Source organism: Chaetodon auriga, chromosome 2, assembly GCF_051107435.1.
Source record: "Chaetodon auriga isolate fChaAug3 chromosome 2, fChaAug3.hap1, whole genome shotgun sequence".
Classification (NCBI taxonomy): Eukaryota; Metazoa; Chordata; class Actinopteri; order Chaetodontiformes; family Chaetodontidae; genus Chaetodon; species Chaetodon auriga.
In genome coordinates, this window is record NC_135075.1 from 16,436,321 (window position 1) to 16,462,413 (window position 26,093).

At 40.8% G+C, this 26,093-nt stretch overlaps 2 protein-coding genes across 2 annotated transcripts; both read left to right on the forward strand.

Annotated features, from left to right (window-relative positions):
• The first annotated feature begins 10,615 nt into the window (after window positions 1-10,615).
• Window positions 10,616-20,148, forward strand: LOC143331744 (von Willebrand factor A domain-containing protein 1-like). The gene is made up of 6 exons (XM_076748886.1): window positions 10,616-10,960; window positions 15,805-16,344; window positions 16,530-16,808; window positions 17,205-17,480; window positions 17,728-18,012; window positions 18,140-20,148. The coding sequence occupies exons 1-6, from the start codon at window positions 10,879-10,881 to the stop codon at window positions 18,157-18,159; spliced, it is 1,482 nt and encodes a 493-aa protein (XP_076605001.1). The 5' UTR covers window positions 10,616-10,878; the 3' UTR covers window positions 18,160-20,148.
• A 2,855-nt stretch (window positions 20,149-23,003) lies between these two features.
• Window positions 23,004-25,244, forward strand: ora3.1 (olfactory receptor class A related 3, tandem duplicate 1). The gene is made up of 4 exons (XM_076749629.1): window positions 23,004-23,279; window positions 23,523-23,786; window positions 24,551-24,796; window positions 25,032-25,244. Exons 1-4 carry the CDS (start codon window positions 23,004-23,006, stop codon window positions 25,242-25,244), a joined length of 999 nt encoding a protein of 332 aa, XP_076605744.1.
• Window positions 25,245-26,093: the final 849 nt, after the last annotated feature.

Here is a 26,093-nt window from a genome sequence, read left to right on the forward strand (position 1 = left end):
TGGTGTGAATGATACCAGGAAGTCCTCCATCACTCCACTGCTGACGCCTGATCGATCGGTGGAGTCGCTGCCACTGACTCGTGAAAACCTCTCGTCTGGATCACTGGGAACCTTCATCGTTTTGTGGTTCAACATTTTGGGAAATGCGCTTACTGGTTCACTTATTGGAAAGTTAATTAACTGGAACTGATTGTTTTTCAGAAGACGTTGAGAGCCAGTCCCAGTCTAAATCTCCCAAAACAACGTGTTTCTGAAAGCTTTCTTACAGCTTGATGTGACGTTGATGGTGTTTGATTGTGTTAGCACCAATGGAAAGATGAGACTTCACTACAGACGCTTTGGATTGCTTTGATTTTCTGATGAATTCAGTGCAGGAGCAGTTCAAAGTTGCTTTGGCCACTCAGCCTCCTCTGTTTACACGATCTGTTCTGCAGACATCATATCCATTAATGTGTATCATATTGTTTGTAATCAGTGCTTTCAGCCATGTTTCTGACACAACTATAATGCTTCAGTCATGCGTCTATTTTGTTTATTAAACTCAGTACATTTAGGTAATTGAAATGTAACCTTTAGGAGAGCCTTGCTGGCTGTTTCCCACTGCTTCCAGTCTTCTTGCTCCGTCTTTAATTAACTTACGTTCATGAGAGTGCCATCAGTCTTCTCATCTAGTAAATGAACGTAGTTCCCAAAATGTCAAAGTACTCCTTCAGTGAAAAACAGTCTAAACTCAAAAGTGCAGGACAGGCATCAAACCTCTCCAAGTAACTGCAAACAACCTTGACTCCCATCTTTGATTCTGTTTTTCTGTGATTGCTGGTGAAGGACGAGGGCATTTCATTTTATGTGGTTCCTTGAGCAAAATAAAAGTCAATCAAAACAAACAGAAAAAATGATCCATTTGAGTCATTTTCTTTCTCAGATCTTCAGGTCATTAGTGGCAGAAATACGGGAAAGAATACAGCTTTTACAAGCACCGACATAAAACGGCACAGAAAATTGTCTGAAAATAATTCAAGCCCCTACAAACTAGCCGAATGAGAACAGTAAATGAGAAGAATGCATGGGGGACCCAAGAGGCTCGCTATAAACTCCAAACAGAACAGATGCTTGACACTGAATTTCGGCACCAGTGCTTCAACGACAGATGAGCTTAGTGATGGGAGACGGTGAATCCTGACGATCTTCATGACTCATCCACACTGACCTGCAGACATAAACACAGAGCTAACACTGACAACAACCTGTTGCTGCTCACATTTTAAACCAACAAGCCAATGTTGTATTTATGACCAAATGTACACCCACATCAGCCTGGACAGCTGAAGCAAGGAGCTGCAGTGTCACGTACCAAGAGGGGATTTAAAAATTGAAGGTAATTTTCTGCACTGATGCAGTGACAATGTGTCTCCTCTCTTTTCAGCCTTGATGGCAATTAAAGGACTCTTCTCTTAAAATACTGGTTTCAGTGACATTAAGCCTGCATTGACTCGTATTGACTGTAAGCTGGCTGTTTCCTGTTTACAAACCCAGCAGTTATGGAGCAACACTTACATTCATTGGGGGACGTGCTTGTGTCCATCAGATGATGTTCAGTCTCTACTTTCTTTTAGCTGTGTTTAGGGTCTCTACCGACTCCTGAGGGAAATATGTGACTCTTTAGCCGCTAAATGCTCCACTAATTTCACCAGCTAGTTGCTGTCTGTCTGCAGTTAATTGCTGAGCAGCTGGTGTACAGTAGGTTTTAAGAACTGTTTCACTAAAAACAGCTTCCTGCTGTGCAACCTGACCAAAACACAAACGCGTTTGGTAGATGTCAGTGATCAGGACACTAAAAAAAATTCAATCAACAGCTTAATCACTGTTCTAAACCAGGACATAGACTATGTTACAGGGATAGTTCAGGTTTTGTGACATGAGGTGGTCCGAGTATTTCACTGGCAGTAAAATCATTCAATCATTAAAATCAAAACACACACAACAGATTGCAACAGGAGTCTTATGCTGGAGTCTCTTCTTTGACCTCTCAGCCTCCTTTCAGTTCATGAGTTAAACCAGGCTGAACAGCAGAGGGATAAAATGATTTCACTTACTGCCAAATCAAAAGATGTTTAATTATTACTCTGAGCTTTACAGGATGGGGGAAAATTTATATAATTCCACAGCTGGAAGCCCTACGTTCAAACACAACTGCTAAGGATGTGATGTTTCCAACAAAATGTCAATGGGCCCTCAAAGTCAGCCACTAATAACATCATCATCATCCTCAGTTCTCTGATTTTCACGATGAGGTAATGTTGTAAAATTAGTTGCACGCAATTTTGGGATCTGTGTGCCTGCTTTTTGTTATTCTAGTGCGAGAAGTAGTTCATGAGAAAATAGCAACAAGAAGTCTGCAGACATGTTAGTGCTTTGTGGTAAATGCTAACATCAGCATGCACACACACATGCGCAATAGTGAAATGCTCTGCTCTGCTATGCTCATGGTGGTGTGAGAGGATCACCAGATGAAGTCCGTAGATTTCATCCTCTGGGGACCATGAACGTCTGTACGAATGTAGTGATCCATCTATTCGATATTGAGATTTTCACAGAATAGGTGAAAATGTTGACCTGCTGGTGATGCTAAAAGGAAATTTAACAGATTATCAGTTATTAGGATTCATCCTCTGGGGACCATGACCGTACAAAATTTCACAACAACCATGAGATACACTGAGAGGGCCAACAAATCAACAGGCTAACATTATTCTCACAATTTTAACAAATCCTTTCAACCTATTTGTAGATATTACCCAACAACCATCACTTGTTGCTTGGCCAGTTTCCTTCTCTGCGATCAGCCTTCTGAGATATCCTGTTAATAACAGACACACTAACAGGCAGAAATGGATGAACCTCACAGCTGCACACACCTGAGGCCTCAGAGCGCTCTCAGCACAGAGCTGTGATTAGCGTGTCCAGTATACACACACTGAGGTCGAGTGATCATTTACTGGTCTGAAGCACTCTGACTGATTGATTGGCCCAGGTCAGCAGTTCAAACGTGCCGCTGCTGTAACAACATATTTCTTTTCTGTCGATTCTGGTCAATACTGTAAACAAAAGCAGATCAGTGAATGGATCTGTGGAGCTTCAGGGCCGAAGACGAACTGTGGTATGTGACCATAATATTGACCTGACTGCTGTTTTAATGATTAAATCAGATTTATTCTCTGTGGTCTGCCAGAAATCGATGGGGAATTTTTTGTATGCTTGCAGGGCACAAACCTGGCAACCAGTGGAACACTTTGATATGAGCTGCTGCTTTTTACAATGCCCACCATTATGATGTGCTGCTGCACCTGCAGGGAACTCATTGTTTTCCCCTCTGTGGTCAGTCTGCTGGAGATTATAATGGAGCGGTATTGATACTAAAACGCAGCAAAGAGTCACTCCATCATTTAGAGTACTTTGTGAAACTGAAGGCACATTAATCTCTTTTGTTTTTGAAGCCTCTGGACTTCAATCGGCCGAACAGCTGATGAGAAATTTAGTGTTTGAGCAGATTAAAAGCTTTATGATGCCTGGAGGGAAAATGTAGCAACACTGTGATTTGACAACAACACAGTGTCCAGTTTATGTTTGTTTTACCGTATATCCAACCATATTTAGTCAATATTACAACTCACCATTTTGAAAAGCATTCTGTTCTGTTTTACTGTCACTCTTCATGAGATCTTCGGGTCCAAGAAGACATTATCTTACGCTCATTGCTTTACAAGATCAATTTGTATTGCAATCAATTTGTAATCAAGCAGATGACAAGCGGTTTGACTTCCTCTGATTGGATGACCAGTGGGCAACATGCTGATTGGTAAGTCAGATCAGGGTCAAGCGTGTAGCTTGTAACTTCAGTGTTGTATGCAAAGATAGGAAATTTGCGTGTCTGTCTCTCAGACTTTGCAAAACCTCACTGTTGAAAATATTCCTGCCTAAATTTTGAGATTACCTACAAAACCTTTTTACATTCAAGCTTACATAGATTACAATTTCCAAATTCATATATTCAGATACAAACATACACTTTTTTCCACAAGCACACAAATGGTGATACACAACTGCAGGCTGTGAAATTATGTGTGAACATAATTTTATGAGCTAAAAATAATAATGACCTTCATTTGCTTCCATACTCTCTCTGGGAAGAAAAAATTCCACAACAGGCGCTGTGAAATTGACCAATAGGAGCACAGAGTACTCTTCCACACACAATTGTAAACATGGCGAAAGAGGAATGATGTGGTTGGTGCTGCTAGGTGGAGCTGTGAAGCAGAGGAGCAGGTCACAGACATTTTTTCTTTGGCTTCTCCAAACACAGCACAGCCAGAATCATACACACCACTTTGGACGCCATTGTTTGTTTACATTCCTGTTCCCAGAGGTCCATCCCTAGCACGTCCTCACCGATGACGTCATGCAGGTCACGAAAGACAACAAGCTATGAAGTGTCTATCATGTCTCTCGGCCAAGTCGAGGCTAGAATTTCTGACTCTATATAATCAGTATACTGGTCAGGTCTCCTGGTAGGTTTGAGTGATATTTTTTAGAAATGAATTTGGGATCCAGAAACTTGTAACGCATCTTGTCCACGCTTGAAATGTGAAGACAAAAGGTTCACTGGAACCATTATAAACTCTATAAACTCTATAAACGCCTTCATGAACTAGAATTTCACTGCAGGTATTAAAAAAAAAGCCAGTTAGAGTCATCTAAAATTGAGCGCTACTTTCACTGGAAACTGGGCTCATGTTGCTGCACGATCCCATTACTGAAGAATGTGTGTTTCAGTATGTTATAACAGCATCATGTCTCTGGACTCAAACCACAGTGCACACTTTCTGCATCTCCAACATGCAGCTAAAAACAGTGCAGGTTAAAAAAAACTAGTGTCACTGACTGTTTACTAATGTGGTCTTAAACCTTCTTTCATATTTCATCTGAGCCTAAAGATTAAACCAGAAAACAGATAAACAGGGCTCCCTGGCGGCTTGCCTGGGAGAACGTGGTCTCTTGCACAAGCCTGAGAGCTTTCTGCAGCAGCATGGGTTTGATTCCATCCTGGAGCTCTCTCTTTGCAGCATGTCATCCCCTCTCTCCACCGTCCTTTCTCTTCAGATCCTGTGTCACATAACGGCAACAAGCAAAAATAAGAAAACAAATGAATGACATTTAGCATTACTGCATCACCACCATATTCCCACTGTGGCTTTCAGCAAAGGTCAGAACAAAGCTTGTTGTAGCATGCCGAGACACATTTTACTATTCAGATATGTTTCTCTCTCTATTCACACTGCTGTTCTTTTCTAGGCTCATTTTCCAGGTCTTGCATCAGAGGAGAGCTACTTAGTGCTGGCTTTGCATCAGTTTTGACCTCCGTGCCTTTGTTGTCTCTCCCCGGTGACTGTTACAGTAAACTGTCTCTCTCTCTCAGCCTCCATCACTCTATTTCCTGCATCCTTTTCCAAAAGTCCTGCATCTTTCTCCATAATGACGGTAATACTTTTATCGAATTAGAAATGTGACTGGCAGACATTAAAGTCAATCACTTCAGCTGATAAGTTAACTACGTGTCATTAGAATGTGCCTGCATCTGTTACTCTACAGTCGACCAACTCAGCCTTCAAATGAATGGATGAATGAAATTTGAGTATGCTTCAAATCTACACTGTCAGAGTAACTGTTTGGCGAAATGCCCGCAGCCTTCGCGTGCAGCCAAAACGGCTTCTATGAAGTGATTCTCCATGTTTTATGAGGCAGCTGAAGGTTAGCGCTCTCTAGAGCGACACTGAAGAGTTTTATTTATTCCAGTGGATTCATCTTCAGACTGAGCTTTGAACCTGGTGATTAGATTTTACTCTGTGCCAGCTTACAAATGCACACAGAACAACACACAAACACACGCACACAGACGCAGGAGAGTGAAGTCATTTCACACTTTGGACATTTAAATTGGAGATAATTTTGTTTGTGTGCTGCGGGCGTTTCTTTTTTACCTCACAATCTACAACACTGGATGTGTGCATCAATCACAATTTGATAACCACTTAACATTAACTGGGGAAAACTGGGAAAAAGATGCAGAAATTATAAAATTACATCTTTCAGGCATTCTCTCCTTTTTTCTTTTTCTGCACCTCCTCAGCTCCTCACCATCCAAGATCAATCCTCGTATTGTCACTTCGACTGAACTTAGCCACGCCGCTGGCATGACTAAGTTCAGTCAGTTGATCACCAGGATTGCCACGTCATTTGGTACATTCATACACTCACTATCGCCTCAGGATGGATTTAAATACAGTAACTTTGGTTATCTCTTAACCTCCATCTAGGGCCACCATCACTGTTAGTGCTAATGTTACACAGTCAGTTATGTTGGCAAACATGGTAAGCATTAATCCGACAACTATCAGCATGTTTGCATTGTCAGTGCGAGTATGTTAGCATTCTGACATTAGCAGTTAGCTCGAAGCACTGCTGTGCTTAAAGGTTCCTTTAAGTGGGTGCTGTTTTGTTTGTATCATGCACTCACATGAGGACACCATGCATCCACAGGGGTCCCGATACACAATCCACCAACCCACCAATGGTTTCCCAATATTTCAATGATTAACAGGTGGCTGTAGTATGCAAAGAAGCGCAGCAATGCATATTCTATAAGTTCATGTGTATATAAAATGGTAAAGTATGTAGATATTTTTGTATACTAACTGCTAAAAAAGCATAGTTTAACAATTAGTATGTAGTAGTTCACAATGTAAAAGAAATAGTATGTTGTGTGGATTTGGGACACAAGCTTGGGTCAACAAGTGTTTTTTCACATTTTCCCAAATTATGACTCTGGAGAGGAAGGTGTATTTTAAATCTGTCACCAATAATCGTGATGTGAAGGGGATGCTTGTTAAACATCCTCATTTTGGAAAATCCATAAATGTCTCTCAGAATTACAGGCGTATATAGCGTATGTTCCAGCCTGTGCTATAAAACACTCACACGCAAACTCACCCACACATTCACACATGGCCAGGCTCGCAAACACACTTATTATGCTCATGTATGTTTGTCCATGCAAACATGAAGAGAAAGCTGCCTTTACTTCATGGGAAATTCCAGTTTTCCATTATACAAGCAGGGCTGGTGATATCACAGGCCCGGACATGCACCAGACAGCGGATGAGTTCGGAGACGGAAGCAACACTCAATCCTTATTAATTTGTCCTTTGTGCCAATGCCTGTGATCAATACCTGTAAGTGCTCTGTGTACTGTGTTTTCCCTCCTTTTACAAGGGAGACTTTTTGGTTCAAAGCTGTCTTTGAGGGCTTCTTTGCCACCAGCGTTCAACTTCAAAAGCTCAGAGCAGCTGAAATGTTCACTCCACTTTTTTTAAGAGCGTGCTCATTATGAAAGCATTCAGCCTTAAAGGGAAATGGGCGACCGCTCAGCTCCTGTCCTGTGTGGTCAATATTATTGTATCAGTGTGCTGCTGCGCTAACAAATTCTGTTAATTTGTGCAGCAGAGGCAGAGAACTGAGAGCATATTAATCTGAAAGTTAATCAGCAGGACTCCTCAGTAGAGGCGGAGTTCATCAACATGGTGTGAATAAAATGCCTTTTTAATAGCACGTCTCCTTTCTGCGTGCACAAGCAGACCATGATTTTTTTGCACTGTGAAGAATAAAGTGCTGGCAGTTGGTTAATCATGTACTCTGTCATACTGCATGCACAGAAGGAATTTATAATACTGCTTACACAGTCATCTTTAGATTAATTGGGTAAGGAGCGTGAAAACACGAGCACTCACATATAAGCCGTGTGTGTTAATGTCTTGCTTATTATACTCATAACTATAAAAATAAAAATAAATCTGTTTGAACTGGAAATTAAAAAACAAAACAAAACAAAAAACACATGCTTTCAAAGAACCGCAGTGAGAGTTACAAGAGCAAGCTGCAGCTGATGGAGAACACATGACACACTTACACTTTGGAAGAAACTGTGTGGCTGAATCTGCTTTATCAGAAGTGTTAGAATTTCAGATTTACTGTATGTGAGTATGGAGAAGAAAATGATGTGAAGAATTAATAATAACAAGCTGTGTCCCAAATCCATACTAATTAGTTTCAGTTTCAGCAGTTATTATACAAAAATATCAATGTACTTTACCATTTTACACTAACAGGTGATTATCTAAAGTGTAATATGTGACACTGTCAGTTACACTTAAACATCATCAAAAGGTTTGATGTTTCCCTTTTTTTCAGCTGGAAGCACCTCTTCAATTTCTTTCTTGCACTGCATTGTGGGAGAATAGTTTCCATCAACAGCACAGCTCAAAAATCGACCGTATTTACCCTGCATACATTCTGATTCAGGATACTTTATGTAGTCACATCTGCAGTGCGAACACACTATTTACTGAAAACCTGCACATGAGTTTTTTTAATTTTAAATTTCGTCTTGATGGTGGCGCTAGATAACACCAAAGTTATTTCAGTTCATCCTGACAGGCGCACGAATGTCTGAACCAAATTTCATGACAATCCATCTGATAGTTGCTGAGATATTTCAGTCGGAATCAAACATGATGAAAAGTCAAGGGATCACCAAAGTAAGTAGGTCTTAAAATGTATTTGAGTATAGAACTGAAAAAAAAAAACTGCAGACTTTACAGTGCAAATCTGAAATGAATTGACATCGAGTCTATTCATGTTTCTGACTCACAAGCTGAAGAACAGTCAATATTGCACAAGACATCTGTGATCGCTAAGTGAAAAGGTCAAGTTTAAAAAGAAATATCCATGACAATGCACTGAAAAATAGACACAGACTTAAAATATGACTTTTAGAAACAGTTTTACTATGAGCAGTTATTTAAGGATTCCAGAAATGTCACATGTGTTGCCCAATGGCATACTGGATTTTATTGTAAATCAAATAATAAATGAACAAAATAAATATTGTGTTGTTCCTTATGTGTCAAATGACCTCTATGAAGAGAAAATGTATGATTGGTTGTGTTGTGTTAAGACAAATTCCATTTGTTACAGCTAAAATTGTAACAACTTGAGCTGTGTTTCAGGAGGGGAACATTGTTTTGTGGCACATTTTATTTGCCAGGCAGTGAACAGAGGCACTGCGGCAATATTTCTGATGTGCTGGCACTTTTATGCGCATGACACAATAAACATCATGACTAACATAAACCAACAGCAACAACATTTAATTTTTTTTTTCACATTTCTTGCCATTAGTTAGATGAGAAGCTTGATAGCACTCTCATGTCTGCATGGTAAATATGAAGTTGGGGCCAGCAGCTGGTTAACTTGGCTCAGAATACAGACTGGAAACAGGGCGAAACAGCTACCGAGGCTCTTTCCAAAGGTAACAAAGTGAACCTCCCAGCACATCTGAAGCTCACTCATATTACATTTCAGATAATGTTTGTTTAATTCCCTCCAAAAAGAAAGTGTTTTGTGGTTTTATGGGGGGTTATGTGCCAGACTATTTCTTGGCTGGGCTAGGCTAGCTCTTTCCCAGTTTCCAGCATTAGAATTAGAAGAACATCTAGAAGTCTTCTGGATTCATGAAGCTGCAGACAGACTCTGCTGGACATACTGAACTTCTGCAGAGGCACCTGCCTGGTAAGAAAAAGTGTTTCATGTCATCTATCAAAAGGCAGAATCTAGATATGCCCTCTTTAAAACATTATCTTTCTACTATCTGCCTCCATCTCACCATCCCACCTCTGCCCCAGCCTGCACTGAAAAACAAACAAACAAAAAGACAGTCATACACAGTACAAACAAACTGATCATCCATATTATTTCCACTCAAGTAACAGGCACTACATTTTAGCAGCGGGCACATGCAGGAGTCTCTCATATCAAGAGGGCACATTAATCAGTGCCCTCCATTTATTAAGCCTTTTATCTTTATCTGGTGACACACACAGGCACACACACCGAGGGGAGGCAGAGACATTGTAATCAACTGCAATAAATGCATGTGAATAGACTGCAGTTGATCCAAGTTATCTTACTGATAAGTGGCAGCTGTGGTATTTACTGTAATCCTGTCTAATGGACCGGCTGAACAGTTTTCCACTGACGCTGCTTCATCCAAATGGGTGTCTTGCCCTGTTACAGTTTCACAAAGTGGGGTCCAGTTTTGTGGTCAGCCTGAGGGGCTTTGAGGGTGTCCCCAGAGAAAATGAAGGTCAGATCACTTTCACTGTAATCCCTCCAGCACAAGATAATGTGTGGGGAAAACTGATGAGATCATTCTTCTTGCAGCCACAGCAGACATACACTTCTGGCATGATTATGGTGAGATTTTCTGTCTTTCTCATGGGTGTCCATGTCCAGTGAGTGTGGTGGTGACCCCTGGACTGCAGAATTAGAGTACAGGAGGAAGTGGAGAAACAGCCAGCATCAAAAAAGCATTTGTCCTTAAAAGTCTCATCAAAGAAAAGTTGACAATGATTTTATTTCCTGGCTCACCAGCTAGAGGAGGAGGAGTAATCTGGACTTGAAACTGAGACCATTTAACGGACTGGGAGAGCACTATTCTAACATTACAGGAAATAAGTGCACCGCGCAAACATACTGTGCTGCATGAGGAGCACGCATGACGCAGGTGTTTGCTGCGGAAAAGTCTGGATGACTGAAACTGAAACTCCGCTAAAGAGGCGACAGAGGTGCACAATAAGACAGCCTGGACCATTAGAGACAGGAATCTGTGCGATGGGAGCCGCTGACGGAAGAAGTGGTGTTGGTTATTTCACCTGCCTGTGCTGTTTCTGATCAAATTCATAGTTTTTTGAATGGTGCTCAGAAAGGATGAAGACATTTTTACTTCGCTGTGTTCTTCTCTGGGCGATGTTGCAGTGGAGCAACATGCAAATTCGTGTACCTGCCACAGGTGAGTTGATAACATAAGGTACACCACAGATATGAACAGAACCGGTATATAGGGCCGAATGAAACGTGAGCCAAACACAGACCGAATACACAAATACAAAGCTGACAAGTTGCGCTGTCCTTCCTCCTCGGGGGTGTTTGAGAAAAATTAGATTTTTTGTAAATGGAGTCTGGGCTGAGAGTTGAACCTTCAGAAAAAACGTGTTTCTCCTTGATGGTGAACATTACAGTTAAGGCATACACTCACAAAACTGTCCCCTTATAGTGAGTAAAGTATCTGAAGGTTTGCTGTGAATTGTTGGGTGAGTTGAAGCACAGTACACCACAGGGTGGCAGAAAGCAATGCGGGTGAACAATCACTGACATTTCTAATATGTAGCAACAGGCCGGGATCATTTCCGCAGACGGGCTGGTTTGAACAAGTTGTCACATGGACAGTGTTATTGTGTGGTGGTACATTGCATAACACTATTTCATTATTTTTAATTCAGGAAATGTAATGGGTGTGTCTTCTTATATGGTTTATGATCTAATCAATAAAATGGTCTGTAATAATCCCAGTGGGTGTAAATAATCACTTTTATAGGCTGCAATATGAACAGATTGTTTGCTGTTTCTTTATTGGATCACAGAACATTTACTTTATTCTTCAGTACAGCTTTTGAAGTACTTGGACTTTACTTGAACATTTAAATATAACGCTGCTCTGCTTCCTCTCCACCACACTTTGTCATTACTTGCCAGATTATGATTTTTTACACACACTCACTGTATAAAATATGATGCAGTGCTACAGATTCAAATTCCCAACAGTAAAATATAGAGAATAATGAGAAGAATAAGAATACGAATAGAGGAGGAAGAAGAAGACGAATATAGTAATAGTAATAATAATTCACCTTAGTATAATATGTAACACTCATAGGGACATGTTCCTGCATAATAAGTACTTTTACTTTCGATACATTCTGTACCATAATAGTTCAGTACTTTCAAGGATTTTGAATGCAGGACTATGACTTCTAATGGATAAATCTTAGAAAATGTGACACTTTCACTTAATTAAAAATACTTTGTGGACCACTGCTGGTGCAGGTTTCTTTCATAGGTTTAAACTGGAAAAGCAGTCAGGTGGCTGAACTGGACTGAAGTTGTTTTTGTGACTTCCTATGGAACAAATTATCAGGGTGTATTAACTGTAACAAGCTATGGAAAACGTCATCTCTTCCAAAGTATGACGCCACTGGAAATACCACAGCCAAACTTGACCTCAAACAATTTACGGAAACATATGCAAGTAAAGGCCGTGTCCACCAGCTCTGGACACTGCAGTTCAGAGACTCATTAAAAATAAGAAAGAGGGGTCAAAATGGTTGCAGCGAAGGTTGAGATATCCTAACCTTTAGGTCTTACAGTGTGGGACCAGAAAAGTCCAAAAACCCTGAATCTTACATTTCTCATAATTCAACTGCAAATCCCTACCTGATGAACAGCCACATCTTTCTCCACGCCCTCAGTTCATAACACAGGCTTTCTGTTGGAATGTTGTAGTCTCCAAGCCCAAGGTGGGATAACCCTGATGACATCATTGTGACATCATCAGGGTTATTTTCTCTGACCTGTCAGCGCCCCTGCAGAGCTGCAGAAGACATTATACCACTTTTGCAAGCATGTAGTACTTCCTGTGATTAATAAGAAATGGAAGATATCTATATACAAGGATACAGTAAGCACACTGCACAGAGAACCAATAAATCAGCCATGTCATGTCATAAAGACTTAAAAAGGGAGCTGAAGAGACCAGACAAAATTGGTGCTGTTACACGCAGTGCTAAACTAAAGTTGAATCCTCTGCATTAGCTGAGTAATGCAGGTGAGCTCTTCATTGTTCATGTTGCATTCTTCATGAGAAACAGTCCATCGCTGTATGTTTAAGGACAGTAGGAGCTTTGTCCTCCATGCTGACGTAGAGAAGGTTGTGGTGCATACAGGTGGCCACAGCTAATTAAAAGTCAATATTTTTTGACTTATTGGCTAAGTTAGAGATCCCCTCCACAAAGAAAGAAGCCCACACGGAATGTGTGGAATTTTTAATTAATTTGTGGTTTCACTTTTCTGCTGGAAATCTGCAAACATTTAAAAAGGCAGCAGAGCCACATACAGTTTATGTGTAAAATGTTTCTGATGATCAAGAGTTTAGAAGTAGACTGCGTTGATTTTGATCCAACACAGACGGGATAGTCTACCATCTGTCTGTTTGATGCCAGTGCATGTTGATAGTGCTCTCAGCAAACTTCACAGGAAGCATTAACATATTTTTCATTCATCTGTGCAGCTCTGCACTATAACATATGGCCTTGGCACTGCATGAAACCAGATAAATGACAGATGACATGCTCAAATCTCACTCTGTCTCTCACATGCATATACATATTCACATGCACTTTTGCTGTGAGGAATGCAAAGATGAGGCAATTACTCTACATCTCCATCAACAACTCCAGCTATCCAGCTATTTCCCCTCATCTTTCTGTCTCATTTCTGTGTTCTCTGCCTCATTTCCCCTTTCAGCTTCTCCCCTTTGCCACATGTATATATATATATATAAATATATCTAAATTCCCTCAGAGCTTTCACTTTCTTGATGCTTCTGCCTCCCCCCCATAGCATCCCTTCTCTTGTAATCTCTGTAAGTTATCTGTGTTTCATTAAGACGTTGGCTGACACCTCTTCGTCTGATTGCGCTGTTCTCCCTCATTTCCTCTCCACCAGTTTATTTTCCTGCTGCTTATTTTCTGCCTCGCTATAAAAGTTTAATGATTATAGACCATTGCTGCAGTGAAATAAAGGGTGTGTTCAGCAGAGGAGCTGCAAATGGAAAATACAGAGAAGTGTGAACGATATGGAAGAAGTGGGCCAATAAAGCAGATGTCTATATTATGTAGGGGACTATGAGGAAAGAGTCTATGTGTGTCATACAGCACACACATTAGGGATGAGCAACTAAAAGGAAGCATTATCGAAATCCCAGTATGGCTAAGTGCAGGAGCTGCAGTTTTTTTTTAATAAAGGTTAAATGTGTCACAACATACCATTATAAATGAAGCATTGTGGTGCTGCAGAAATTCTCAGGCCTATAAATCATATTGTCCAGCCATAAGGGAACTTGTTTGTTTGGTACAGACCCCAGCAAAAATAGCATCATCATCATTTTTATCATTAAGCAAAAATTATCATTTCCACTAAAATTGTGACATGGCAATACCTGTCAAAGAAATGGGAAATATATATATTTTGGATATTCTTCAGCTTCATTATTTAATATTTGCGTTTCTTGTAATACTATTATTTGATCTGATCCAATCCAATCCAAATTATTATAAGAACTAAGGTCAGTGTATTAGTCATTTATAAAAGGTGATGTAAGACCACTATTTCATGAACTACGGGCCCCAGATGTACTAAAAGCCACACGCAGAGTGCACAGAGTGGTTTCTAGGAGGAACAGATGAGTGAGTCACCAAATGTATTGGACACATATCTGATCGTGCAGGATGGTGCTTGTAGGTAGAATTGATTCTTTTTATTGAAAATGATTTCACCAAGACGACTTTTTGAGGACAAGCTGGAACATAACTGCCTCTGAGAAATGATGAAAGGTGAAGATGGAGAAAACCTGATTGTGTTCATTCTTTGGAGAGATCCCCAGATGAGGGAAGTGCTTTCTCTTTTCCTCTCTAAGCTGCTTTTTTTTGTTACTGTTTTTATCACAATGTAAATCTCACTCCGGTTTCATATGATGAATCGACTCTTGTGACCAATTCTCTGAATCCTTGCTGTCATAAATTCTCTGCTGTAACTCCATTGAAAGTTTTCTCAGTGCAATATTTTGTGACATGCTTTGATAGAGTGTGAGCAGCGCAGCAGATTGTTCTCAGGATGTCAGTGTTGTGCCTGCAACAGGACACCTCATATACCTGTTACTGCCTTTCATTCTTTATATTAATGCTTCCCCAAGGACAGTGATGGCATCGGTGGCATTAATAAGACCAGTCTTGCCAAAGGAACCTTAAATCAGTGTCCCTTTTTTTATATGACTTAGATATTAATGTAGTCATGATGGAGTGATTCATCACCATGTTTTATGAGAATTCCACATTAACCATTAATTACTTGCCGGTCTGTGCCTTGATCCAGTGTTTAAAAAGGGGGAAATTGAAGCTGTACTTTAAAGCTGCTATTACCAATTTATTTATGGATCAAATGAACTTTTCACATACACCAAAGTGTATTTCAAAAGTGGCTGCTTGTCGTGAGGAGCCCACAGAGAAGCCTGACTCTGCAGTTTCCCTCAGTTCGGTGGAGCGTTTTCAGCTAATTGTTTTAGCTTTCCGGCCCACAGCTTTACTGTGGCACTGTTTTCAGTCCCAGTAGGCAGCTGTGCTAAAAGCTCTAAAAACACACTGTCTGCAACCGACCCAGCTTCACCCAGCAGACAATTAGAAACTAGCTGGTGAACAAAGTGCAGCATTTAGCAGCTGAAGAGCTAAAAGGAAGGTGAATATGCTTTTGTTGGTTTGTATCTCGTGGATGTATAAGTAATGTGTAAATAAGCAGCATTGCTCATAAATACAGTATATCAACATTGGAGGTGATAATACGTGAATGTTGTTCTGAACTATTTGTGCCCAAAAAATATCACGTCAAGCAGGTTTGGATGCTGTATGATGGCATAAATGTGAGAAATGATAACTATTCAACCTGTCGATCAAAACACTAATGAAATGAGCTCCACACCCACGAACTGAAATGACCATCTTGTTTTTTTCCTCCTGTTGTGCACAGTGTTAAACTGCTGTGAAGGGGATATTCTGATCCTACTGGACTCTTCAGGAAGTGTTGCAAACTACGAGTTCTCACGCATGTTGCTCTTCACCACCGAGCTGCTTCGCCCCTTCTCCTTGGGCCGTGGGCACGTGAGAGTCGGGCTGCTGCAGGTGGGGACAAACCCTCACCTGGAGTTTGGCCTTGAAGTCCACAACAATCAGCGAAGTCTGCAGAAAGCTCTACGGACTGTCAGCCAGCTGCAGGGAGATACCAACACCGAGGCGGCGCTCAGGGTGGCCCAGCAGCTTCTCACCAAGACAGCAGAGAATGTGCCAAGGATACTGCTGTGGCTGACAGATGGTGCGCAGCCTGGAGACGTGGACAAGCTGATGTCTGAGCTGAAGGCGCAGGGAGTTTCTGTGTTAGCTGTGTCTACAGTACATGGCAACTACCAGGTGTTACAACGTGCAGTGACACCACCTCTGGAGTCTCACCTCTACTCTGTGGATATAGATAACATTGAAATCATCACGGAGGACCTGAGGGAGGCCATCATCAGTATGTGTGTGTGCGTGTGTGTGTGTGTGTGTGTGTGTGTGTGTGCGTGTGCGTGTGTGTGTGTGTGTGTTTCAAATATGAGGATTAGCACAGAAGAAGAAAAAAGTAATTATGGCACTCTATTCACTTCAGTCTCTATATTTTATGTCGCTTTGCCTCTCTCTTTCCTCTTGTCTTGTCTATAGAAATCATTCGTGCAGAACGGCTGCAAGTGGTTAACTTGACTTCCCACAGTGCTGTGCTGCAGTGGCGTCCTGTTCTGAAGGCAGGCAGAGGTTACTATGAACTCCGGTATAACTCTGTGGGAAAAACGGACCCTGAGACCAAACGCATTCCCCCAGGGGACTCCAGCCGGGTAGAGCTGACCAACCTGCACCCTGATACCACCTACACAGCTTCCCTCCGCCCAGAGTCCAACCAGATGCTGTTCAACACATTGTCTGTTAACTTCACCACGCTTCCTGGTGAGAGGATTTGAAGGGGATTTCCCCCTTTAAATACAAGTGTTTTTAGAATCCTGTCATGCACTTATGGCGAAAAAGGAAAAGACAGGAAGAACTTGAGAGAAATAGTGGACGAAACAATCTCAGCTTGAGGTCCATTAAGTTTCAATCATTTTTATAATCTTCTTATCTCAGTTTTCAGAGAATTGTAGATGTTTGACTTTCCAAACTGGAGGGAGCCATTTACTGTTTCCTGTGCATTTAAAGTTTTTATTAAGTGTATTTCATTTGCAACAACACACACAACCCCTGATTTGTACAACAGGTGCTAATTCCACTATTGTTCACCTAAATTTGCTGATGGTAGTCCTCATATCATCTTTGTCTTTTGCCCCCCTCTGCCTGCACTCCCCTCAGATGTTTTAAGCCCTGCAGTGGTCTCCGTGTCAGACTCTGGCCCTCGTCAGGTCCGTGTGAGCTGGGGTCCCCTGCAGCCGACTCGAGTGCAGAGATATACGGTGGAGTACGGAACTATTCCAAGTGGACATGTCAAGACCGTGATGTTAAACAGACGGCAGAACTCCACCTTACTGACCGGCCTGGAGCCAGGCTCTCAGTACCTGGTCACAGTCAGCGCTCTGCATGTGAATGGAAAGGAAAGAGCCATGTCTGTGAGGGCATGCACTCAAGAGGGTATGCTTTCAGTTTGACGTTTGATCACCATGTCTGTGTGTGTAAGTGTGAGCTTGTGTCTTCCAGTTGTTCCTCCTTCAAGGTAATTTAGTTGTCTTTGGTCAAAGTGTTCAGTTTGTTCTGTTTATTTCTATTTATTGAGAGCTGACCTTTAGAGTTATTTTGTGAATTACTCATTTGATGATGTATGAGTTTCACTAGACCAGGCCATTGAAATCTCCTCTCTAAGTTTTTCTTCCTTTTGCAGTTCTGCCTGCCCTGGCCGACCTTCAGCTGACCCCGGTGCAGCGTCAGGAGGTGCGGGTGGCGTGGCAGGCCCATCAGGAAGGCTTGAAAGGCTACTGGCTGAGCTGGGAGAGAGAAAACTCACTCAGCTCCTCCTCAAAGCCCTCCATCTCCTCTGTCTACCTGCCTCCTACCTCTCATTCAACACAGCTCACACACCTCGCACCGAGCAGTCGAGTGTGTGTGTCCCCGGTCTACAGCTCTGGCCGAGGAGATGGGATTTGCTGCACTGCAGAGAGACACTCAGGTTGGCTGAGCTGAATATTAGTATCTACTTTTTTTTTTTCTCAGTTTCTACAATTATGTTCATCAATAGCAGGTTTGGTTCATTAGAGGAAACATAATGTCCCATCTCTGCCTGTTCTCTCTGATAGATTCCAGCCAGTGGGGTTAACAACCAGAGTCTGCAACTATCAGGCAGCTGAAGCAAAAAATAAAGGTGAAATCAAGCATGTTAAGTGCTGTATGCACTAGATACCTTGTGGAGGACTGAATATTATTTCTAACAATCTCGAAGATCTCCATTTCGTCCTCTTTGGCAGCACCTTTGGCGATAAGATATAATTGCAGGTGTGTTGTTGGACCTCACTGCGCAGAGATCCAAACAGCGTCACCCGTCTGACATCTTTGGCTTTGCACTTGTTTTGATTGAAGTTTCATCATCTGTAGTCATCAACGTTTGTTCAGCTATGCTAAGCATTTACTCATAATTTTACCAGAGACCATAAAAATGAGTAGAATAACAGGTCTGTTGCGTTAGCTCCACCTACCCTCCCTGATGGACCAACCACTGCTGAGTGATGGAAAAGAATGTTACCACAGACAGTTCATAATACTGCACATACAAGGTCTGTCAGCAGTGAGCCACGGGCTCAATCACCATTGTGTTATTTAAAATGAAATTCTTCAAAATTACTAATTTAAGTTAAAATTTTCATCTTAAAGTGACAGAAAAGGCTTTATCACACCATCCCAGCCCTCTGTCCTCACAATGGTTCAACTAATGTGGCAGAATTTCTTTTTCCCGCAAATGAAAATCACCAAATTTGCAGGAAGGCTCACACATTTGTTCAGTTAAGAGTACACAGGTAACTTCACTGTTTGTGTGAGGAACTGTTGTATCAAAAATCATCATTATTATTAGGATTAACAGTCTGTTATATCAGGCTACTCTTAAATTGTACTGTTACATAGATACAGGTGTATTTACTTGAAATTGTATGAAAACTGCTTATTTAAAGTCTTTGGGGAATTAAATCACACAGCATCTTCGATATGAAATGTAGAGCTAAAGCTAATGCAATGCAAGTAGAAATACAAGTACTGATAAACTGCGACCTGAGTAGCTTAACTACAGGAGCCTGATAATCAGGTTGAATTGCATTTCTTTCTCATGTCATTATTCATTTAAAAGGCTGAAAAAGAGATGATCCGACGTGAGCATCAATTACTTCTACCTTTTCCAGTCTAATATTAGCCTGAGGCTAAAGAGGCTTTAAATGCCAAGTTAGAGGACTATGACCTTGCCTGGTAATGTTTTTCTCAGATTAGTTTAGCGCTTGCTCTGACAGACACTGGCTCATTCTTTGAAACTTAGAAAAGCAGTGTTCATTTGTGAAAATTATCCAAATGCATTAATATAGCAAAGTTGTCTTATACACAGCAGTTACAGTGCAAAAATATTTTCCAAAATCCATTTCATGGCTGCAGACCATGGTGGAGCTAACTGGCCAATGAAAAACAATGCTGTATTCATGCATGCTGGCAAATAGTTTGGAATCATTTTGATTATTTATAAGGACCAAATGTCTGCTCGTTCTGTACCATTTGTGGCCTTTGTGTATTGTTCATTATATTGACAGTTTCAAGTGTCTTGATTTTGAAGCCGATCATGAATGAGTCAGAAAAAGGTTTATTTTTTTGCCTGAACAGACAAGTTCCATCAATTTTTCTCTTGGTTTTACACAGTGATGGACATTTAGCCGTTGTGTCAGATGCCACACTGACAAGACACAGTGAACTCACAGACAATCACAGTTGGCATTGCTGTCAGTGATAAAACGCAGAGAGCATGTGGTGCTTGTAAAGCGTGCCGATGATTGTTGTATTTTATGTTATCTGGCTCTTCAGATAAGAGTAAATGCTACACTGGATCAGCTTCATGTTTCTGTACAATGCTCATAAGTATCCCAATTCTTACAGTGAACATGTACTGTGAAGATATAAATGTAAATGTCCTTGTTTTGTATTTATGTGCTACTGAATTTATCGCCGGGCTCGTCTGGCCCATGTTCCTCTGCGCAAGTTAAAGGACAAGAGAAAGAATATTTCTATGAAAGACATTTGCACGGTGTCCATAAGCATTTGATTTTATATAATTATGAATAAATGAAAAAATACCATTTAATATGCATTGTACTCAGTGGTTTTCTGGTATTTGGTTGTTTATGGGGCCATCTAGTGGCTATTGGCTATATTCACAGATTGCAAACTGAGTAAATGGTGAACTTCATGCCTTCCTTTCATGTGACATAAATGGATCCTTTTGGATTATTAGAGCTGATGCAATTACATTTTATTATTTAACAAGTAAGTTTTACCCAAACTTACAGTTACTTTGAATTAATGTACCCACTGATGTCACCTGTTGTATTATTATAAATATTAGTGACACTGGTGTGTTTACATACATTCATTTGCAGAGCACACATCCATGCACTGCTTTAATGGCTGATGCAACAGATCTCCACACCTTGTTGTTTATAAGATAAAATCAGATAAAACTTTTTTTATCCCACGCCAAGAAAATTAAGTTGTTACAGCCAGCCAGTATTAAAAAATAGCTTAGAAGGATCAAAAATAAAAAAGATACTGGATAAAAAATAAAAAAGAACAACAATGCATATGTACATTATGTACAGATTATAAAACGATTTGCCATGTTTATGATCCACCAATGCCATATGTTGAATTGCACTGGAGAAATACTATTGCATAACCATAACTATTGCATAAGAACATAGAATTGCACGAGTCAGAAAAATGGATAATAAATACAGTGTTTGTACTTTTACACAGTAAAAAAATGCACAAGATGTAATGGATGTGAGCATATAGTAGCATGAATAACTAATGCAAAAAAAAAAAATAATAATAGGTCTATGATGTACAATTGAGGAAACACAGCATTAACACAGTGCTACATTATAAGATGCTGGAGTTAAACAGTCTGACAGCCGTTGGGATGAAGGACCTGCGGTACCATTCGGTCTAACACGGTGGATGCAGCAGTCTGCTACTGAAGGAGCTACTTAAGCCCCCCACCGTCTCATGCAGGGGGTGGTTTGTCCAGTCCAGTTTGTGGTTGAGGTGAACACCCAGGTGTCTGGTATCTGTTATTATTTTAGTTTAAGTATTTGATGTTTGTTAAATATCGCTTGTGTGAACTCCCCCTTGAAATAATCCCCAAACCAGTTTGTGACAAATGGGGTCTTGTATGGGACATGACTGCCAGACCTCTCACACCCCAAGCAAGACTCATACCTTTGGCTAGATTAGCCCTGATCAATTTTGATGACAGCATATCTAGTGTTAGTGGAAATTTGGTGAATTTTGAATGTGTAAAAAACAGGCTTGTTTTTCATGTTATTGACTGATTTGATTTGGGACCTTTGTTGTTTGTGAACGCTCAGTGAGAGGGGAACACAACGTGATTTACTACTGCAAAAGTGATTTGAAGGTAAACTGATTTCTTTTAGGAAAGGAACAAGAGTTAGTAGGTTTCCTTTCCTATTGGAGCCCACTTCTGGCATGGTGACATAAATTCAAGACAAGATTGAAGGGCTATCATTGTTTTTTTTCTCCATCAAGAACATAAATGCATGCAAACAAAAAGGCTTCCACTTCCCCTAGGACAGGGGTCACTAACAGGCGGACCGCGGTCCGAGTCCGGACCCAGACACCGTCCTATACGGACCCGGACCTATAACCAGTAAATTATTAAGGGATTTCAAATTTTGACGGGACACTTATATTTTAACCGGCGCAACTTTTCTAGTCTTTACGGCACCGGTTTAGCGGCTCAGGAAACGCACAAACCAATTGCATGCGAGTTAAGCCATCCCACGTGATGCTACCCAGCCAGTCGCATCTCTGCATTGCGGACGATAAACTTAGCAACTCTGACTGCAGTCAGAGGAGGAGTGAGAAGCGAACGGAGAGACGATAGAAAATTAGAAAGTTAGAAAGATAGAAAAAGAAAGAAGCGATACAGGGCGAGAAGACGGAGAGGAGAGTGAGCGAAAGGCAGGGAGAAACTGAACAACAAAAAGTGTGGAGAGTGGGAAAAGAGGGAAAGAAAGAGAAACTGTATAACTGTTCAGCTGTTATTTTCAAATTAGTTGAGACTGTTGTGAAAGATGTGAAAGTTAACAAAGAAAAAGGAATATTCAAGCTGTTGCTTCACTTTTACTTTTTCTAAAATTAAACACTTTCTTTTATAATGCACAATTTTTCAAAAAACATTTTATTTTCTCTATTTCATTTTTAAATTCAAATCTGCCTGGTTTAATGTTAAGTGACAATAAATACTGTCGAAATGTTTTTGAATTTTTGATTCTTTTTTTTTTTGATCAGATGTTGATTACATGCAGATGTTGATACAACTACTAGGCTACTTCAGTATATATATCACACAAATCATAACGTTATGACATTATGATGTTCCGGACCTTTGCTTTAGGAAATTTTCTCTAACCGGACCTCTTTGAATTTTAGTTGAATACCCCTGCCCTAGGATGATGATGGGCTAACAAATGAAGTTGCAAAGGAAGCACATTTCATTCAGGGAAACTGATTAATCTCCTGTGTTTCATTAACCTGCACCTTGAGCTCCCAAAGGCATAAAACACAGTGTTGCTTTTATGCTTTCTGCAGGCCTAACAGGGATTGTCTTACCAGATTGTAGCTCAGACACCTCTGCTGTTGGTGTTTTACCGTGACACAGGTAGCATCGCCTTCTTCCACTGGCCCCAAGAAGGAGTGTCTTAGGTTAGCTGACTGCACCTGCAAACACCAGCGGAGTGATTACACTGATGTCTGACTTGTTGGCAACATGCTGGAGGATGAAGGCTGAATTGTATTCACCTGACAGATATTAAACTGAAAATGAAGCAAGCTTTAAGACTTTATACCTGTTAAAACTGCTTCATCGACAAGGTCTTAAAGACAATGGCTGCAATGAACAGCCTCATGGAGGAGGCCGGAGACACGGAGCTTGTGGGGATGGGGCTCCGTGTCTCTGTGTCCCCTGCACAAACTGCCTTTTACATCATCCTGGTGTTGCTGGGCATCATGGGTAATGCCACTGTGGTCGGAGTGATTGGTAAGAGCGTAATAAAGGACCGTGGCGGGGGACGTAACTCGGACATCATTATCATTAACATGGCGTTGTCGAACCTGCTGGTGTCTCTGGTGAGGAACACGCTGCTTGTCATCTCAGACACGGGACTCCAGGTATGTGGTCTTAAAGAGCAACAGTTTTTAAGATTGCCAATCAGTCAACCTTTAGTTAGTTCACAGGGTATGTTGATTTGACTTTTTTGCACCACCTACCTTACCGTTTGTCTATACCAAAGTGTAAGTTTTTGACATGAGTTTTGTCTGGGCAGACAGGGGGTGAATTCGATGTTAGGCTGGAGAAAGAGGCCTCTTTGTATCTCCAGGAGACAAGTATGCAACCGCCACTTTCTTTTACAGCTGTACTCTTCCAGAGAGTGGTGTCAGTTCCTCATGGGTGTCTGGGTGTGGCTGCGATCGGTCAACGTGTGGTCAACACTCTTCCTTAGTGCCTTCCACCTCCAGACATTGAGGCGTGTGGTTCCCACTATCGGGAACCTTAACGGGCCCCGGGGCGCTCCTAAGACACTACTGCTAAGTCTGGGTCTCATCTGGGTTCTCAACTTTATTTACTCCATTCCTGCTCATATCTTTTCTACTGGTGGGAACGAGAACAGCACAGAGGTGAGGGCCTGATGCAACAGGAGGCTGCATTAATTTAAATGTGTGAATGAAATGACATTTGTGTTAGCAGGATATTTAGCACAGACTAATAATAAGCTGCATCAATGAAGCTACTATAGCAATAATCTAAAAATTGACAAAAAATAGTGTAGACTTGATGTTAAAATTCAAGCAAATCTCAAGAGACTGATAACTGAATATCTCATTGCACTCAATAAATGCAAACCAACAGATGTCTGCAACAGGGAAAAAAAACAAGAAAATGGTCAGTAAAAATGTTACCTTTGTATTTAAAGTAGTAAAACTTGTAAAGACACAGATGTGGTCCTTTAAAGTTTAGAGAAAAGTTTCCTGATGTGGATTTTACAAATAAAATCCCTAAAACAGCAAAGAGTTAATGTTTAATACCACATATAAACATACTGGATGTTCTACCAACCTGACAAACATGCTGAATTTAAAGTTATGTTTCCTATTGATACAAAGGAAATTCAGACTTTTCACAGCATCATTCCCTCTCTTGACAAGCAGTGCAGAAAGTACTACAATCATGTAAACTAGCAGTACCACAGTGTAGCACACTTCACTTGAGGTCCTGCATTTGAGTTTTGACTTCAATCAGATTAGTAATACGCCATTGTAAGTGTAAAAGACAGATGTCCGCATTTCTAATGAAGGACTACCTTCCTCTAAATTGCTGAGTGTAATGTTCCACCCTCTTTCCTGTCCGTTCTGGCTCCTCCATCTTCCTGCTCCTTTCTCAGACCCTAATGCTGGTGAGCAGCACAACACGCCCCCTGCTGGGCTGTGTGTGGAACTTTCCCTCCAGCTACAGTGGCCTGGCCTATGCCACCACATCTATGGTGATCCATGAAACAATTCCCATAATCCTAATGGCCTTTACCAACCTGGGCTCCCTTTACACACTCTACACCCACGGGAGGATGCGGAGTTCGGTGCAAGACGCCCCTGTGATAAAACGGGTGCCTGCTGAGAGACGAGCAGCCAAGGTGAGGAAGAGGAGGGTGATTGAAGCTTCGCGGTTGTAAAAAGTGCACTGAAGCCACTTACATCATGTAGATGAGTAGTAGATTAAAATGTTTACTCTGGATTGATTATGGTACAATCATGGATATCATTTCTTTTTGCAGCATTTTTAATGGAGTCAGTGTGAACATATTTCATCAAATCTCAATATCTGATCAGAGTTTCATCCCTAATTCATTGCACTGTGCGTTTCTCCAGGTGATTCTTGCTCTCATAATGCTCTTCATTGCATCCTGGGGAACCAGCATTATCTCTGTCAACTATTTCAACTACAACCGCGGTTCCTCAGCTGAGTTTCTCCTGGTCATCGCTCGTTTTGCCAACATTATCTTCATCGCCATGTCACCTGCTGTTCTGGCAGTTGGCCACCGGCGGTTGCGTTCTTTCATCAAGTCTACACTCGCTCACTGAGCTCACACAATACTGCTAATTAGAAATTATAATCTGGATCAACTGCCCTCAAAAAACATTTAAAGGAAGTTGATGGTTACAGGTATGAATAAAAGATGTCACTCTCTCTCTGGAGTTTGACTGATGGACTCAATGAAAAGGCAAGTTGTTCAAAAGTAATTAAGGATAAAAGGATTTGTGCTACATGACCCAGTGAAATAAATTCTTAATGTGGTCAGGGTTGATAGATGGTCTGATGCCTTTATTTTACAGTCTAAAACAAATCGTCCAAAGACAAAAGAAAAAATGAAAATAAAATCAGTACCAAAACCATCAAAGTAGTATGTTTTCATTAGTTTGCCTATCAATATCTGGGTGTAACATTTTGCTGTATGGGTTTAGTGTAGAATGGATGTGATTTGGAATCAAAGGCTTGTGTTTGTTGTCCCCTGAAACAGTGTTGTTAATGGATTACCTTGTAGATTATTAAGAGTTATCAACAACATCTACAGTTTTAATTGTTATTAGTTACCATGATGGCTTCTCGCTAAACATTTCATATTTTGTCACCCTATGTGTAACACAATAAAATAACATTTAAACTATATCTCAGGAAGAAATATCATAAGACAGTCGTCTCTGGCCCACATTTTGAAATATTAGAGTTTCTGTTTGCAGATCTTTATAAACAACATGAGTGATTAAACACAGGTGCACAACAGTCAATATCGTGATTAAACATAATGGACAACTTTTGATAACTTTATACTCTTTGACCTAACATCAAAATTTCACTGTGTTGCTTCCCTCAAGTTTTCTATAATTTTCTGTGCTGCTATGTGCTTCTATTTGGAACCAGTTTTTCTTTGA

Coding starts and splice junctions, on each gene's coding strand:
- LOC143331744 (XM_076748886.1), top strand. CDS start 10,879: ATGAAGACATTTTTACTTCGCTGTGTTCTTCTCTGGGCGATGTTGCAG. Junction 16,809..17,204: donor TAACTTCACCACGCTTCCTG/GTGAGAGGATTT, acceptor CACTCCCCTCAG/ATGTTTTAAGCCCTGCAGTG. Junction 17,481..17,727: donor GAGGGCATGCACTCAAGAGG/GTATGCTTTCAG, acceptor TTCCTTTTGCAG/TTCTGCCTGCCCTGGCCGAC.
- ora3.1 (XM_076749629.1), top strand. CDS start 23,004: ATGAACAGCCTCATGGAGGAGGCCGGAGACACGGAGCTTGTGGGGATG. Junction 23,787..24,550: donor GGAACGAGAACAGCACAGAG/GTGAGGGCCTGA, acceptor CTCCTTTCTCAG/ACCCTAATGCTGGTGAGCAG. Junction 24,797..25,031: donor CTGAGAGACGAGCAGCCAAG/GTGAGGAAGAGG, acceptor GCGTTTCTCCAG/GTGATTCTTGCTCTCATAAT.